This window comes from Lissotriton helveticus, chromosome 5_1 (assembly GCF_964261635.1).
Source record: "Lissotriton helveticus chromosome 5_1, aLisHel1.1, whole genome shotgun sequence".
NCBI lineage: Eukaryota > Metazoa > Chordata > Amphibia > Caudata > Salamandridae > Lissotriton > Lissotriton helveticus.
In genome coordinates this window covers 1,596,063,264-1,596,075,832 of record NC_136065.1, presented here as the reverse complement: position 1 = coordinate 1,596,075,832, position 12,569 = coordinate 1,596,063,264, and the positions used below count along the sequence as shown (strand labels likewise).

General features: G+C 45.8%; 1 protein-coding gene across 2 annotated transcripts in view; it reads right to left on the bottom strand.

Annotated features, from left to right (window-relative positions):
- Positions 1-12,569, bottom strand: part of SLC6A17 (solute carrier family 6 member 17) — a 138,826-nt gene that overhangs the window by 5,955 nt on the left and 120,302 nt on the right. Inside the window, exons 10-11 of one of the 2 annotated variants that reach the window (XM_078641312.1) lie at positions 12,195-12,349; positions 6,796-6,803 (exon numbers count right to left, since the gene is read on the bottom strand). In XM_078641312.1, the coding sequence (XP_078497438.1) occupies positions 6,796-6,803; positions 12,195-12,349 (163 nt within the window). Of the gene's footprint in view, positions 1-6,795; positions 6,804-12,186; positions 12,350-12,569 lie in introns of both variants that reach the window. The other variant, XM_078641311.1, reaches the window with a different exon arrangement.

Here is a 12,569-nt window from a genome sequence, read left to right as displayed (position 1 = left end):
ATCGCCGCACATCGGCGATTTTTATCGCAGATAAACCTTGCTATTAGCAAGGTTTATCGCAAATGCGATAAAAAACGGCCGCAATGCATGAATATCGCTGAAAAGTCAGCGATATGCATGCATTATCGAGCAAATGCTCTTAGCCATGTTATCCACCTCCCATTGGTTAACATGGCTAAGAACTGCTCAGGGCAGGTGTTAGCTTCTGGAGATATTCGCGCTTAGCGCGAATATCTCCAAAAGTTGGTAATAGGAGATAGCGATGTTAGCGACTGTTTCCAGTCGCTAACATCTTGGCACGCCCACTTTGCATGTCATTAGTGATAAATATCACTGACATGCAAAGCGGGGCCCAAGATGGTCACTATCTCCTATTAGCTGTCGCTAACTGGTGTTAGCGACAGCTTGGTAATAGGGAGATAATTTTATCTCCGCTTTCTTGGCTTTTAAAGCCAAAAAAGCGGAGATAAAGCCCCTTGATAATATGCCCCATAATACCTTAACTCTACTGGCTGTTCCAAAAAGGCAGAGAAGCGAGGTCCTGCATCAGAGATGTGTCCCGCATTAGCGCCTCTGATGATGCCCTCGATGAGGCTTGCAATATGAGTCCTGTGTCGTCAGGCTTGCAATATGAGTCCTGTGTCGTCATCGAGGATGCTGTCTACAGAAGCTTGCAATGCAAAGTTTTGCATCTGGGATGTGTCACACAGCAGCGGTTCAGAGGAGCTGCAGGCTGTAATGCACGGTGCTGTGTCTGAGATGCACCCCGCAGTGACTGTTTTGATGCAGACCTTCGAGGATGTATGTCATGATGCATTGTTTCTACCCAAAACACCATAGCTGGGCTTGCAAAGCACGTTCAGGCCCACTTCCAAGAATCCAGGACTGGGTGCACCAATAGGAGGACAGGAATGACAGCAGGTAGACTCCAGGTGCAGAGTTCAAGGTAGTTTTTTCTTTGCCTTAAACTCTGATCAGGAGACCAGCCAACTAGCCCTTGGAGTTAACCTAGTGGTCCTGGGTTCAAGACACGGATTCAATCTTTCTCATTCAGGCAGCATGACAGCAGATTAACAGTCCTCATTGCAGCAGAGCAGCATAGCAATCCTCCTTCTGAGTCTTCAACAGGTCTTTCTAAAAGTGGCATTTTCTGAATTGTTACTTAAAAGTCTAACTTTTCCATTAAAGATAGTTTTAAATTACAATTCTTAAGAGACCAAACTCGACTTTTATGTCTGCTCCTAGTTGAAGGTTATCATTTATTAAATGTAATAAGGTAACCCAATGTTATCCACTGGGATAGGAAGGCCTTGCAGTAGTTAAAAACAAAAGTAAGAGTTTTTCACTACCAGGACATGTAAAACTTAAAAGTACATGTCTGACTTTTTAAATACACTGCACCCTGTCCTATGGGCTGTTTAGGCCTACCCTAGAGGTGGCATGTTAAATGCAACTAGTGGGCTGTAACGCCCATTGTGCTACTCAGTAAAGTAGCTCTTAAAACAAGTCTCAGGCCTGCCACTGCAGCCTGTAGTGCAGTTTTAAACTGCCATTTCAGCTTTGCAAAATAAACCTTTTGCTAGACCTAAACTTTCCTTTTTAATACTGATAAGTCACCCATAAGGTTCTCCTAGGGCAGGGTGTATGGTATTTAAAAAAGTAATACATGTGCGTTAAGTTTTACAAGTTCAGGCAGTGAAAAACTCCTAAAGTTGTTTCTCACTGTTTTTAAGGCCTATCTCTCCCACAGACTGACATTGGTTTGCCTTATGACATTTAATATGTGCTAAGTTTAAATTGGAAGTGAACTGTATTTTAAAACCCTCTAATGATAAACCTGGATTTTAGGAGGGTGCCTTGCTCACTGAGGACGTAGGGATAGCGCAGAGGTTCTTTGAATACTACTCTGATTTATACGCGCTGCGCACGACGGGCAGCCAAGAGGAGGTCGCGGACTATCTGGACCACATCAAACTCCCATTCCTGACGAATGTCCAACGTGAGTTTTTAACGCTCCCGATAGAATTTGACGAGATTCGCAAAGCATTGGGGGTATGCAGGCGGGGAGCGCGCCAGGAACTGATGGCTTAACAGTCGAATTTTATAAAACGTTCCAGGAAATGTTACTCCCGCATTTATCTACCCTGTTTACAGATATTATCGAGTCTGGGCAGATGCCTTTTATGATGAGAGAAGCGCTGATCGTCGCCATCCCTAAGCCTGACAAGCCCTCAGAGGAATGCAGCTCCTATAGGCCCCTCTCTTTACTTAATGTAGATACAAAAATATATGCTAAAGTCCTTGCTACTGGACTGGCACTGTTGACACCTGAGCTGGTTGCCCCGGAACAGGCAGGATTTGTTGCGGGCAGAAATATTACTTACAACTTACAAACGGTTTTCGGGGCTATACAACACACGAGGCCGGACGCGAGGGCGATAGCAGTTTTTCTTGACATGGAGAAGGGTGGTCATTGATGAAAGCTGTCCTCTCGAGAATGGGGCTGGGACCGGTGTTTCTGCAGATGATATCGGTGCTATATGCAGACCCGTCAGCATGTATTAGACTGGGTGGTAAGGTCACTGAGCCAATCAAAATCCGCAGAGGCACCCGGCTGGGATGCCCCTTATCCCCGATGCTGTATGCGTTGGTTGCAGAGCCACTAGTGTGCGCTATGCGTGAATACCACTCACATCGGGGACTTAATTTTCCCACTTACAAACTAGTTATAACGACGTATGCGGATGACACTTTACTCTACGTCCGTGAACCTGAGACAATCCTGGCCCCGTTACTACGTGAAATGGTGAGGTTTGGGGCACTCTCGAGATTGACGGTAAACTGTGACAAGTCTATTGCGTTCCCCCTTACGACAGCTACACAACGGTTTGAGATGGACTACCCTCTGAAGTGGACCTCGGAACCTGTGAGGTATTTGGGAGTGCGGCTCCACACAGATGCCGAGACGGTTTTCCATGAGAACTACGGTAGGGCCATGGACAGATTGGAGGATAACGTCGAAAAATGGATTGGGTTACCTCTGTCCCTACTTGGAAGAATCTCGATAATGAAAATGGTCATATTGCCAAGATTGCTCTATTTGTTCACGAATATCCCTATGGTGCTCCCAAAGTGCTTTTTTGCTCGGCTCACAACGCTAATGATTAAACTGGCCTGGGCTGGCAGACAGGCGCTAGTGCAATGGAAAATGTTGGTGCTCCCGTATCAGTTGGGCGGCCTAGGAGCTCCTGACTTCGAACTATACCATCGGGTGGCGCAGGCGGCTCAATTATATCGATGGATACACAATAGGAAAAATGCACATTTGTTCAACTAGAGACACTCTTCGCGGCCCCATTGCCCCTGCCGGCTGTGGTCTTTGACACACCAGACAGACGGACAGGTCTACTCGACTCTTTAAACTCTCCTAGGCACGCCTGGCACGCCCTTCTGCAGTATCATGCCGGTGCGCTGTTATATGCTCCGCTAATGCCCATTGAGTGAATGACCTGGCTAGCACCATGCAGGGACAAAGGAGTGATTAAGGCAATGAAGGATCTAAGGATGCACAGGCCGGGGACATGTTCACGGAAGGGATCCTTAAAAAGCCGTCCGATATAGTTGCGCTGGAGACACAACCTAACCTGCTACAGCGATTCCAATTTCATAGAATCAGAGAGGCTTGGAGGGAACAACTGGGGGATGGCCTGCAGGAGCCCCCAGAGCTAATGGAACTCACACATGTAATTAAAACTGAAGAACCGCAAAAATTGGTCGCTACTCTGTATAAGATGACCATGTCTGAACGAGCGGCCGGACACAACAAGGCACGCTTAGCCTGGCAGCGAGACTTGGACACAACCATCTCTGATGATATGTGGCGCTATTGCTGCTCTAATACGCGGTCTGTCTCCCTGAATGGCAGGCACAGGCGTGTACACTTCAAGTACATTAACAGATTATACCACACCCCAGAAAGACTACACCGGTTTGGCCTGCGCGACAGTGCGGCGTGTGACAGATGTAATACACTAGATGCAGGGTTCATACATTTGGCGTGGGAGTGCCTAGGGGTGCAACACTTCTGGGGGAGGTGTTTCAGGAACTAAGTAACATCCTACAAGGAGAGATAGTCCCGTCCCCCCTGCTTGCGCTGCTGGGTTATTCCAAGGCATTACCCAAGGCGCAGCGTAGGATTGTGGATATAGGGCTGCTGATGGCGAAAAGGAGGTTAGCAATGTGTTGGATGAGAGGCCCGCTCCCCATGAAAGCGCAGTGGATTGGTGGTTTGACATACTGTTGCACACAGTCAGAGAACTACAGCGAACACCTTCCCCCCAAAAGCAGACCCAAGAACTTATGGGGATTATTCTCTGATTATAGGAGGAGAAGTGAAGTGGAGCCATCAGGAGATGTGGGGGTCGGTCGGGGTAACTACCTAGGGCAGGCGGACGTAAGAGCAGCGGACTACTGAGATATCTCTCCTGTTTGTACACTTCTATGCTAGGCGCTCAACACACAGTGGTGAGCCTGGGCTACAACTGTCTAGCTGGGTTCGAGTAGAACTCTCCACGATGAGCTACACAGCGTAACGTGTTTACTATTGAAAAACACACGCCTCTGGTATGTTTATGGTTGGGTTCTTTTTTCTTTTGCCCTTTTCTTATTATAAAAGGCGATGTTTCAAAAATGGATGTTCTAAGATGCAAGCTGACACAATACTTAATGTATGGAACATATAAGTTATATGCCGCCCGCCCTCCTGGTTGTGGGCTGAACGGCTGTGTATAGACAACTGGAAAATGGTACGCTTACCTGACTCTGCTTGCAGGAACACAAGTTTGTATATTTGTAAGCTGCACTCATCGCAATGAATAAATAAAAAAATTAAAAAATGATAAACCTGGATTTTAAGTAACAATTCTGAAAAGGCCACTTTTAAAAAGTTTGCATTTTTCGTCCAAACCAACAGTGCCTTTCTGCCAATGCCAGGGTCACATGACTGCGACTGACTCTCCTGTGCTGGGTTGTTGATTCCTTCCAGACATGGAGACAAAAGGAGCTAGGTGTGGTTAGGATGGGCCATGCTGCCAGGGTGGCAGATAACAGACAGTATACAGTCACACTAACACTTCAAAAGATTTTGCCTAAAACACACACAAAGTAATCTGACATCAGTCCTGTCCTTGCCTTTTGTCTACCTAGACAGTTTGGAGCCAAACTCAAGCAGGAGGAAGTGGAGACAAAGGGAGCAGCCCCCAGACTCAAGCTGGCACTGAGGAAAAAAGGTGGTACTCTCAGACCCCAATTTAGATCACTTCTGGGCCTGTGGAAGACACACAAGAAACACTGCCTTGCTGTTAGGAGGACTGCCCTGCTGACTGGCAAAGGAATACTGAACCTGCTACCTTGAACTCAGGACCATCAAAGAGCCTCCAAGGGTTACCTGGCTGGCCTCCTGTGTGAGCTACAGGAATACAACAAGCTCCAGAGGCCTGCGCATCAACTGCCAAGCTGACCAGCACCATCTAGAGCTGCCTGAGCCCTGCTGCTGGCCTCTGCTGGAGAGAGTCCTGATCCCCAGGAAGTGCCCCCTAGGTGCAATGCCCTTGGCTGGAGCCAGAGTGTCTACTCCCAGTGCAACTGACGCAGCGCGACAGACCCAGACTCAGGACCTTGCATCACAACACCTTGGAGCTCCTGATCGGCGGCCTCAATGGAACAGATGGAGCACAATGCAACACAATACAACCCAGTGCAGGTCCTCTCATCATAGCACCTCACAGCTCTTGACCGGTGGTTTCATTAGCACTAACACTGTATGGCGTAGAACAACTCAGGACTTCTTAAACACTACAAATTAATAACCCCAGTTCTACTGATTGGATTATGTCAGTTTATTTATTAAAATGTACTCTATTTCTATAAATTGGTTTGGGATTTTTCTTGTGTTGTGTTTTTACATTATTACAGTTTGGGTGATGCATAAATATTTTACACATTTCCTCTAGGGTTAAGCCTGACTTCTTTGTGCCAGGCTACAAGTGGGTTGAGCACAGGCTAATGTATTGACTTTTGTGGTTTACCAGGACAAGGACTGTGTTTATTGTTTGAGTGGGGCCTCTACCACTCTCAACTAATAACTATACTTCTTACAATGAGCAATGGGGTGCACCAACCTTCTCTGTTTCACACCCCAGAATTATTTACAATGAAGAATGGGACTTATGTCTATATCACAATGCAATATATTAACTAGGAATATTTGAAGCACCATTTCTACTGTGTCTACTACCCCTGCTTTATGCATATAAGAAACAGCAGATCTTCTATGTCAAACACCCCAACACGTTGTCCTTAATAGACAGAATGTACCACCAATTATTATAGCACTCCCTTTCCTATGTGAAGACCTTGGTACACCTGCTCTTCTGTGCCCCACAAGGCAACATTAGGTAATCATATACACTGGAAGATTGGGGTAAAGCAGCTCTTCTCCATCCCACCTCAATAGTAGCTATGTGAAGAATTTGATGCATTGGACCTTCTTTATCCAACACACGAAGAGTATGTGCACAGGGAGAATATGGTACAGCTTCATTTCTCTTGATTACAATCGAGTCTGCTGAACACCAGCACTTTCTATTACCACAACCCAGTGTTATGGCCAGAAATATCCAGGTACACCATCTCTTCTCCTTCCCATACCCCAGCATTGCCAATGCAAAATGTGATACTTCAGCACTTCTACATCTGATACATCAATATTTATACACAAAAGGAGAATGGACACACCTCCTCTCCTCTGTCACACACCCAATGATATGAACAGAAAGAGTATGCCTATAGTTCACGTTGTCATGCGTTAGTTGTAGGCACAAATGGGGAAGACTCTTCTCTTTACCAACCCACAGTTCTAGAAATGAAGGCTGGGATAGCAGAAGGTCTTTCTGTCCAGCGGTCCACCAAGTTGTATGAACCGTAGAATGGAATATGCTTCCTCCTCACTATATCATGCCCATTCCTAAGTACACAAAGTATGGAGCACACCAGCTTTAGCCGTGGTCCATGCAGGTAACAACAGTGGGGCGTTGGGGCCAGGTAAAGGGGGATTTCTAGGGACGATGCCAAGGGGAAATTAAATAAATAATATATTTTCCCTCTGCATTGTCCCTCGAAATACCCCCTTACATGGCCCCACCACTGTTACCTGAACGGACCACGGCTGACCAGCTTTTGTCTACCGTGCACCCAAACATTATGTACACCACCACTCCCAATCCCAACATTATCATGGAAGTCATTTATCCAGAATACCGGCAGTAGAGGGTGCGCATCATACACCCTTTGACCTTAGCCACATCACATGACCTTTGACCCTGCATACTATGATATATCACATAACCTTAATCCTGATGATATAACAATAATTGACATCGCTAAAGCCTAATGTACACATGTCATAGAGAATGTATTTATAAATCACACAAAGACGCAGACAGAAGAGATTTACAAAAACAATAGTGGCCATGACCATCTGAATTAAATCTTATAAACCATACATTGAATCAGAACTATATTAATAAATTTTGATTCATCATCACTTATAATGTGCTATCAGTCGCATGAAGAACAGAGTTGAGAATTTGTTCAGACCCATAATTTTTCACATATTCCTAAATATGAAACATTGCAACAAGTTGTTTAGAAATGTGAATTTTTTGTGTATTTCAGTTAATGATGTATTTAAACACTGTGCACATTATACTGGTGAAATAATGTATTTTACAGAATTAAAATATAATGTGTAATGTCCCAGTGCGAGTATGTAAAGGGAACAGGGCACTGTTTACCTTCTGTTTTTGGCACTACGTTTGCCACCTTTGAGGCCTGGGGATTAAAGTGCAATGGCATCAGTCGCAAGAGACAAGCTAGGGGACAGCCCCTACATGACGTCCATGAACATTATGCACAAAGAAGGAGGCTGTCAACCAACTCTTTTCTACCAGTCACCGCAGCATTATGCACACATGGAGCAAAGAGGCAGCAGTTCTTTGCTTGATCACGTCCCAGCGTTTTGTGCACAAGCGAACGTGATGCAACAGCACTGCCAACAACCCATGTGAGACAACCAACACAATGTACAAAGAAGAATGTGCAAGCTCTTCCCTACTCAAGATCATGTACAGGAAAATGGGGTACCCCAGCTCTTCCCTATTCAACAACCCAATGTTTATATAGCACTTACTACCCCTGACGAGGCGTCGAATTGCTTTTTCAGCGGGTAGCACGCTACTCTGGGCCCCATAGAGGATTAGTGTTGAATTAGTATAGTGAAACATGCAAGTACATTTTAAGTGGTGGATAAGTTAGTCAGGTATTTGGATTTGGACTCCTAACTTTAGGACTCCTAAACTGAGAAAAATCCTAACTTTAAGACTTTCGGTATTCACAGAAGGCATTTAGGAGTCCTAAAGTTAGGACTCCTAACTTTACTACTCCTAAACTGAGAAAAATCCTAACTTTCGGTATTCACGGAAGGCATTTAGGAGTTCTAAAGTTAGGAGTTCTAACATTACTACTCTTCAACTGAGAAAAATCCTAACTTTAAGACTTTCGATATTCACAGAAGGCATTTAGGAGTCCTAAAGTTAGGAGTCCTAACTTTTGTGAGTACCGAAATGAGTAAGTGCCTTCTGTGAATACCAAAATGAGTAAGTGCCTTCTGTGAATACCAAAATGGTAGTAAGTTTAGGATTTTACCTTAAGTTAGTTCTGTGAATCGGGCCCAGAGTAACCGGCGTCAGTGCGTCCAGCTGTGGGGCCGAGTTCACTGTGCCAGACTGATCAACACTGCAGCCCAAAGAGGCCACAGCACATCCGAGGGGGCTTTTGTTTCTCTTCACAGTGGCTAGCACCCGACAGCCAAGGCCAAGGCTGGACTATCCCCCCTTTGGCGCAGTGCCAAGAATGATCTGCATATGACTGGATCTTGTGTTAGTAATAGCAACGAGCAGGAGCTAGAATCGAGGCCTAGAATGCACTCAGGGTATGCACAAATGGTGCAGACTGATTGGCGCCTTTCAGTCAAGCCCTTGAGCACCGGGTGCTTGCGGGTAAACCCTGTGCAAATCCTGAGCTTGCTGGACCATAGGGTCTCCATGTGATCCTGACTGGTAAAACCTAACAAGGCTGAAACACGTCTGTGGTTGCTTGGAGCTCCTGCTTAGAGGGAACGTGTCCATCTGGCCAGGCTGGATTGTTAATTTTAGGGGGAGCTAGAGGCTCTGGGTTTTGTCTATAATTGTGGAGGTGCGCTGCATAATGACAGAGTGAAATCCGGCCCCAGAATACTTGCCAGGGGCTTAAATTGATATAGATATCTCCAACCATCATCTGTGTGCTGCTAAAGACCATGTAAATGTGGATTCCATGCCCCAATGTCAAGTATTCTGAGGTACACCAGTCCTTTGCTGCTGTGTAGACTCGGGCAAATGGAGCTCCTTGCAGCGCAAAGGGCAGGGTAAAGCACCTCTTCAAACTTGCATCTAATGAGCAGGGAACCCAGTCATCATTCATGTGAAGCCGTTCCCTGAGGATGCAAAGGGAGAAGTGCCAACTCTGCTGCAAGAATGTAGAAAGGGCCCAACTCTGGGTATACCATGGGTGGGCACAGCGTATCTGATTTGTGCCATGCAAAGCAACTCTCATCTGGAGAAACAGAGATGATGATGTTGTGGCTACAGGGGAGCATGAAGGGCACTGCTTGTTTTCACTATTTTGGGAGATTTGAATCTCCACCTGGAAGACCCCAAATGCACTATCGGCAAAGTACTTATTGCAGACCTGGAGGCCCTCAACCTGCGATTATGTAATCTTTGCCCCACACATTTGGCCGGGCAATTGCTCAATCCAATTTTTTTTAATCTTCCTGACCTAAAAAGTGCCTCCAAGCCCTTTAGCTTGGTCCGATGAATGTCCCTACTCTTATTAAAATTCTCTGTGACTCCCGACCTGGCCATGATCCTATTTCCATCATCGATCAGGAATGTGTCCACAACTGGTTTATGGGAGCTGTGCAAAAGTGTCCTCCGCTCGCAGCTAAACATTTGAGGTACATGCTGCCCCCTGCACGGTGGTTTACCGATACGCTAAGGCATGAGAAAAAGCTATGCAAGGCCTTAGAAAGGCATTGGAGAAAATCCTATACCGAAGATGCCAAAACCTCCTATAAAAATGCTTTAAAAGCCTACCACAGTCTTTGTTGATTGGCCTCAGTCAAGTTCTTCTCTCAAAAGATTTTGAAGACAAAAACTGTGGCAAAACTCTTTTTAAGATGGTAAAGCAACTCTCTGACCCTGGACGGTTGGCGCCCATCACAGTTCTCTTACATCAGCAATGTGAGGAACTTGCTCTCTTTTTTTACGACAAAGTTGCTAATACACACACCCAGTTGGTGAATAACAGCCTTCAAGGAGCTAAATTGGACAAGACTGACTCGTCCAATACCAGGCAGAATCTTGGTTCCATCTCTGCAGTTGCCCCTCAACCACTTCTGGACACTTGGGCCCCACTGAATATAGTATCCTTCAACCGGTTCCTTCAGTCCACCAAATCAGGGTCTCCTCTTGACCCTCTCCCTCCCCGTCTGCTGCGTCAGCTGGATACCTCCTTACTATTAGTGCTAATAGATCTTCTCAACACCTCTTTGAAGGAAGGGGTGTCCACCAAAGATGGAACCATGGTATAGTCATTCCCCTCTTAAAGAAAGCGAACTTGGATTCTTCCAACCTTTTGAATTTCCTTTCTATTTCTCTGCTTCCCATCTTTTCCAACATTTTGGAGATGCATGTTAATGCCTAACTGTCATCCTTTGTGGAGCCACAGAACTTTCTTCATCCTTCTCAGTTTGGGTTCAGGGCTGGCTTTTCCACTGAATCCACCCTTCTGGGAGTGACAGAGACACTAAGGCACCGCTTGAATGAGGGTGACACTGTGGCTCTCATCCTCTTGGATCTCAGTGCGGCATTTGACAGTGTCCCACCAGATTCTTTTGGGGGAATTGCGGACACTGGGTCTTGAGGAAACAGCCCATAGTGGCTTCACACCGTTCTCACGGACCCAACGTTCCAGGTCTCCTCCTGCCCGGCCAGGACTAATTCTCATGGTTCCACCTATGGAGTTCTACAGGGCTCTGAGGTGAGCCCTATACTGTTCAATATTTACATTCGTCCTCTAACTGAGGTGGTTGGAAACGCTGGGCTGTCTCTCTTCTCCTATGCAGATGACACCCAGATCCTGTTCTACCTCTCACCAGTGAAGGGTCACGGGCCATCTGATGTTAGTGCACGCTTGAGCAAAATCTTTTTTTGGGTGCAGCATAATTTGCTCAAGCTGAATGGAGCCGAAACCGAAATCATGATTTTAGGAAAAAGGCCTGATCTCTGGGGGCTGCAGCATTTCGCCCGCTGGATTTGGCACCCCTCCTGTTCCTTCTCACAGTGTTAAAAATGAGAGTTTCATCCTTGACGAAGCTTTATCCATGAAACAAGTGGCTAAGATGTCGTCCACCTGCTTTGCTGTGCTTGAATGGCTAAAAATAAATTATGGCTGATCCCTTTCTCAGCTCAAAGGTCTGTGATCCAGGCCCTTGACTTCCCTTCTTTACACTATGACAATGTTTTACACCTGGGAACTGATAAAGCTACGATCCATAGACTGCTACTGGTAGTGCGGCCAGACTTCTTTATCGCCTCTAACCATATGTAGTTCAAGGTCCTCTATTATAGGTTTAGAGTTAAAACTGGATCTGCTCCAAAATACCTTTGTGACTTAGTCCATCTTTACCATCCTTCCTGACTCCTGAGATCCACTTCACACATTTGCTGCACAATACCAAACAGCCAACTGGCGCACATGAAAGGTCGGTCTTTTTCCTATTTACGGCCAACACTAAGGAACGCCTTGCCTGTTGCTTTGAAAAATTCATCTTCTCTCCTTGCTTTTCACAAAGACCTAATAACATGGTTCTTTTAACTCCGCAATTGCTCCTTTTGTATCTTTCACTACTCCTACCCTGGTCCAGAAAATCCTTTGGGGTAGCTGTGCGCACTACAAGTTCATAATAATAATAATCAATAATTTATCATTCCTGGTGAAGATGTTGGGGTGGGATCATGGACTCACCAGATCACTGATCCAGGCACTGTAGCCTGGTGGTGTTCTTATCAGTTGGATAACACAGGAGAACAACAGCACAGCCATGCAGATTGGAGAGATGTACTTCCACGTATAGAAGTAATACATGTAGGGGCGGAAGCCCAGCATTTCTGTTAACTCCTCCATGAATCTGGAAAGAAAAGAAAAGCCGCAATTTCAGGTGGAGGTACCAAAGATTAGGACAGAAGAACATTAGAAGAAACAAAGAGCCACACGAGGTCAAGACAAAGACACTCAGGTTTAGGGACGAGACAAGAAAGTTTGGCTAGCAACACCAAGGGTATGCATGGAGGTTCCTGCCATCAGGAAGGAGGCATAAATGTCCAGAAGGGAAGCAGAGGGAAGTCAGA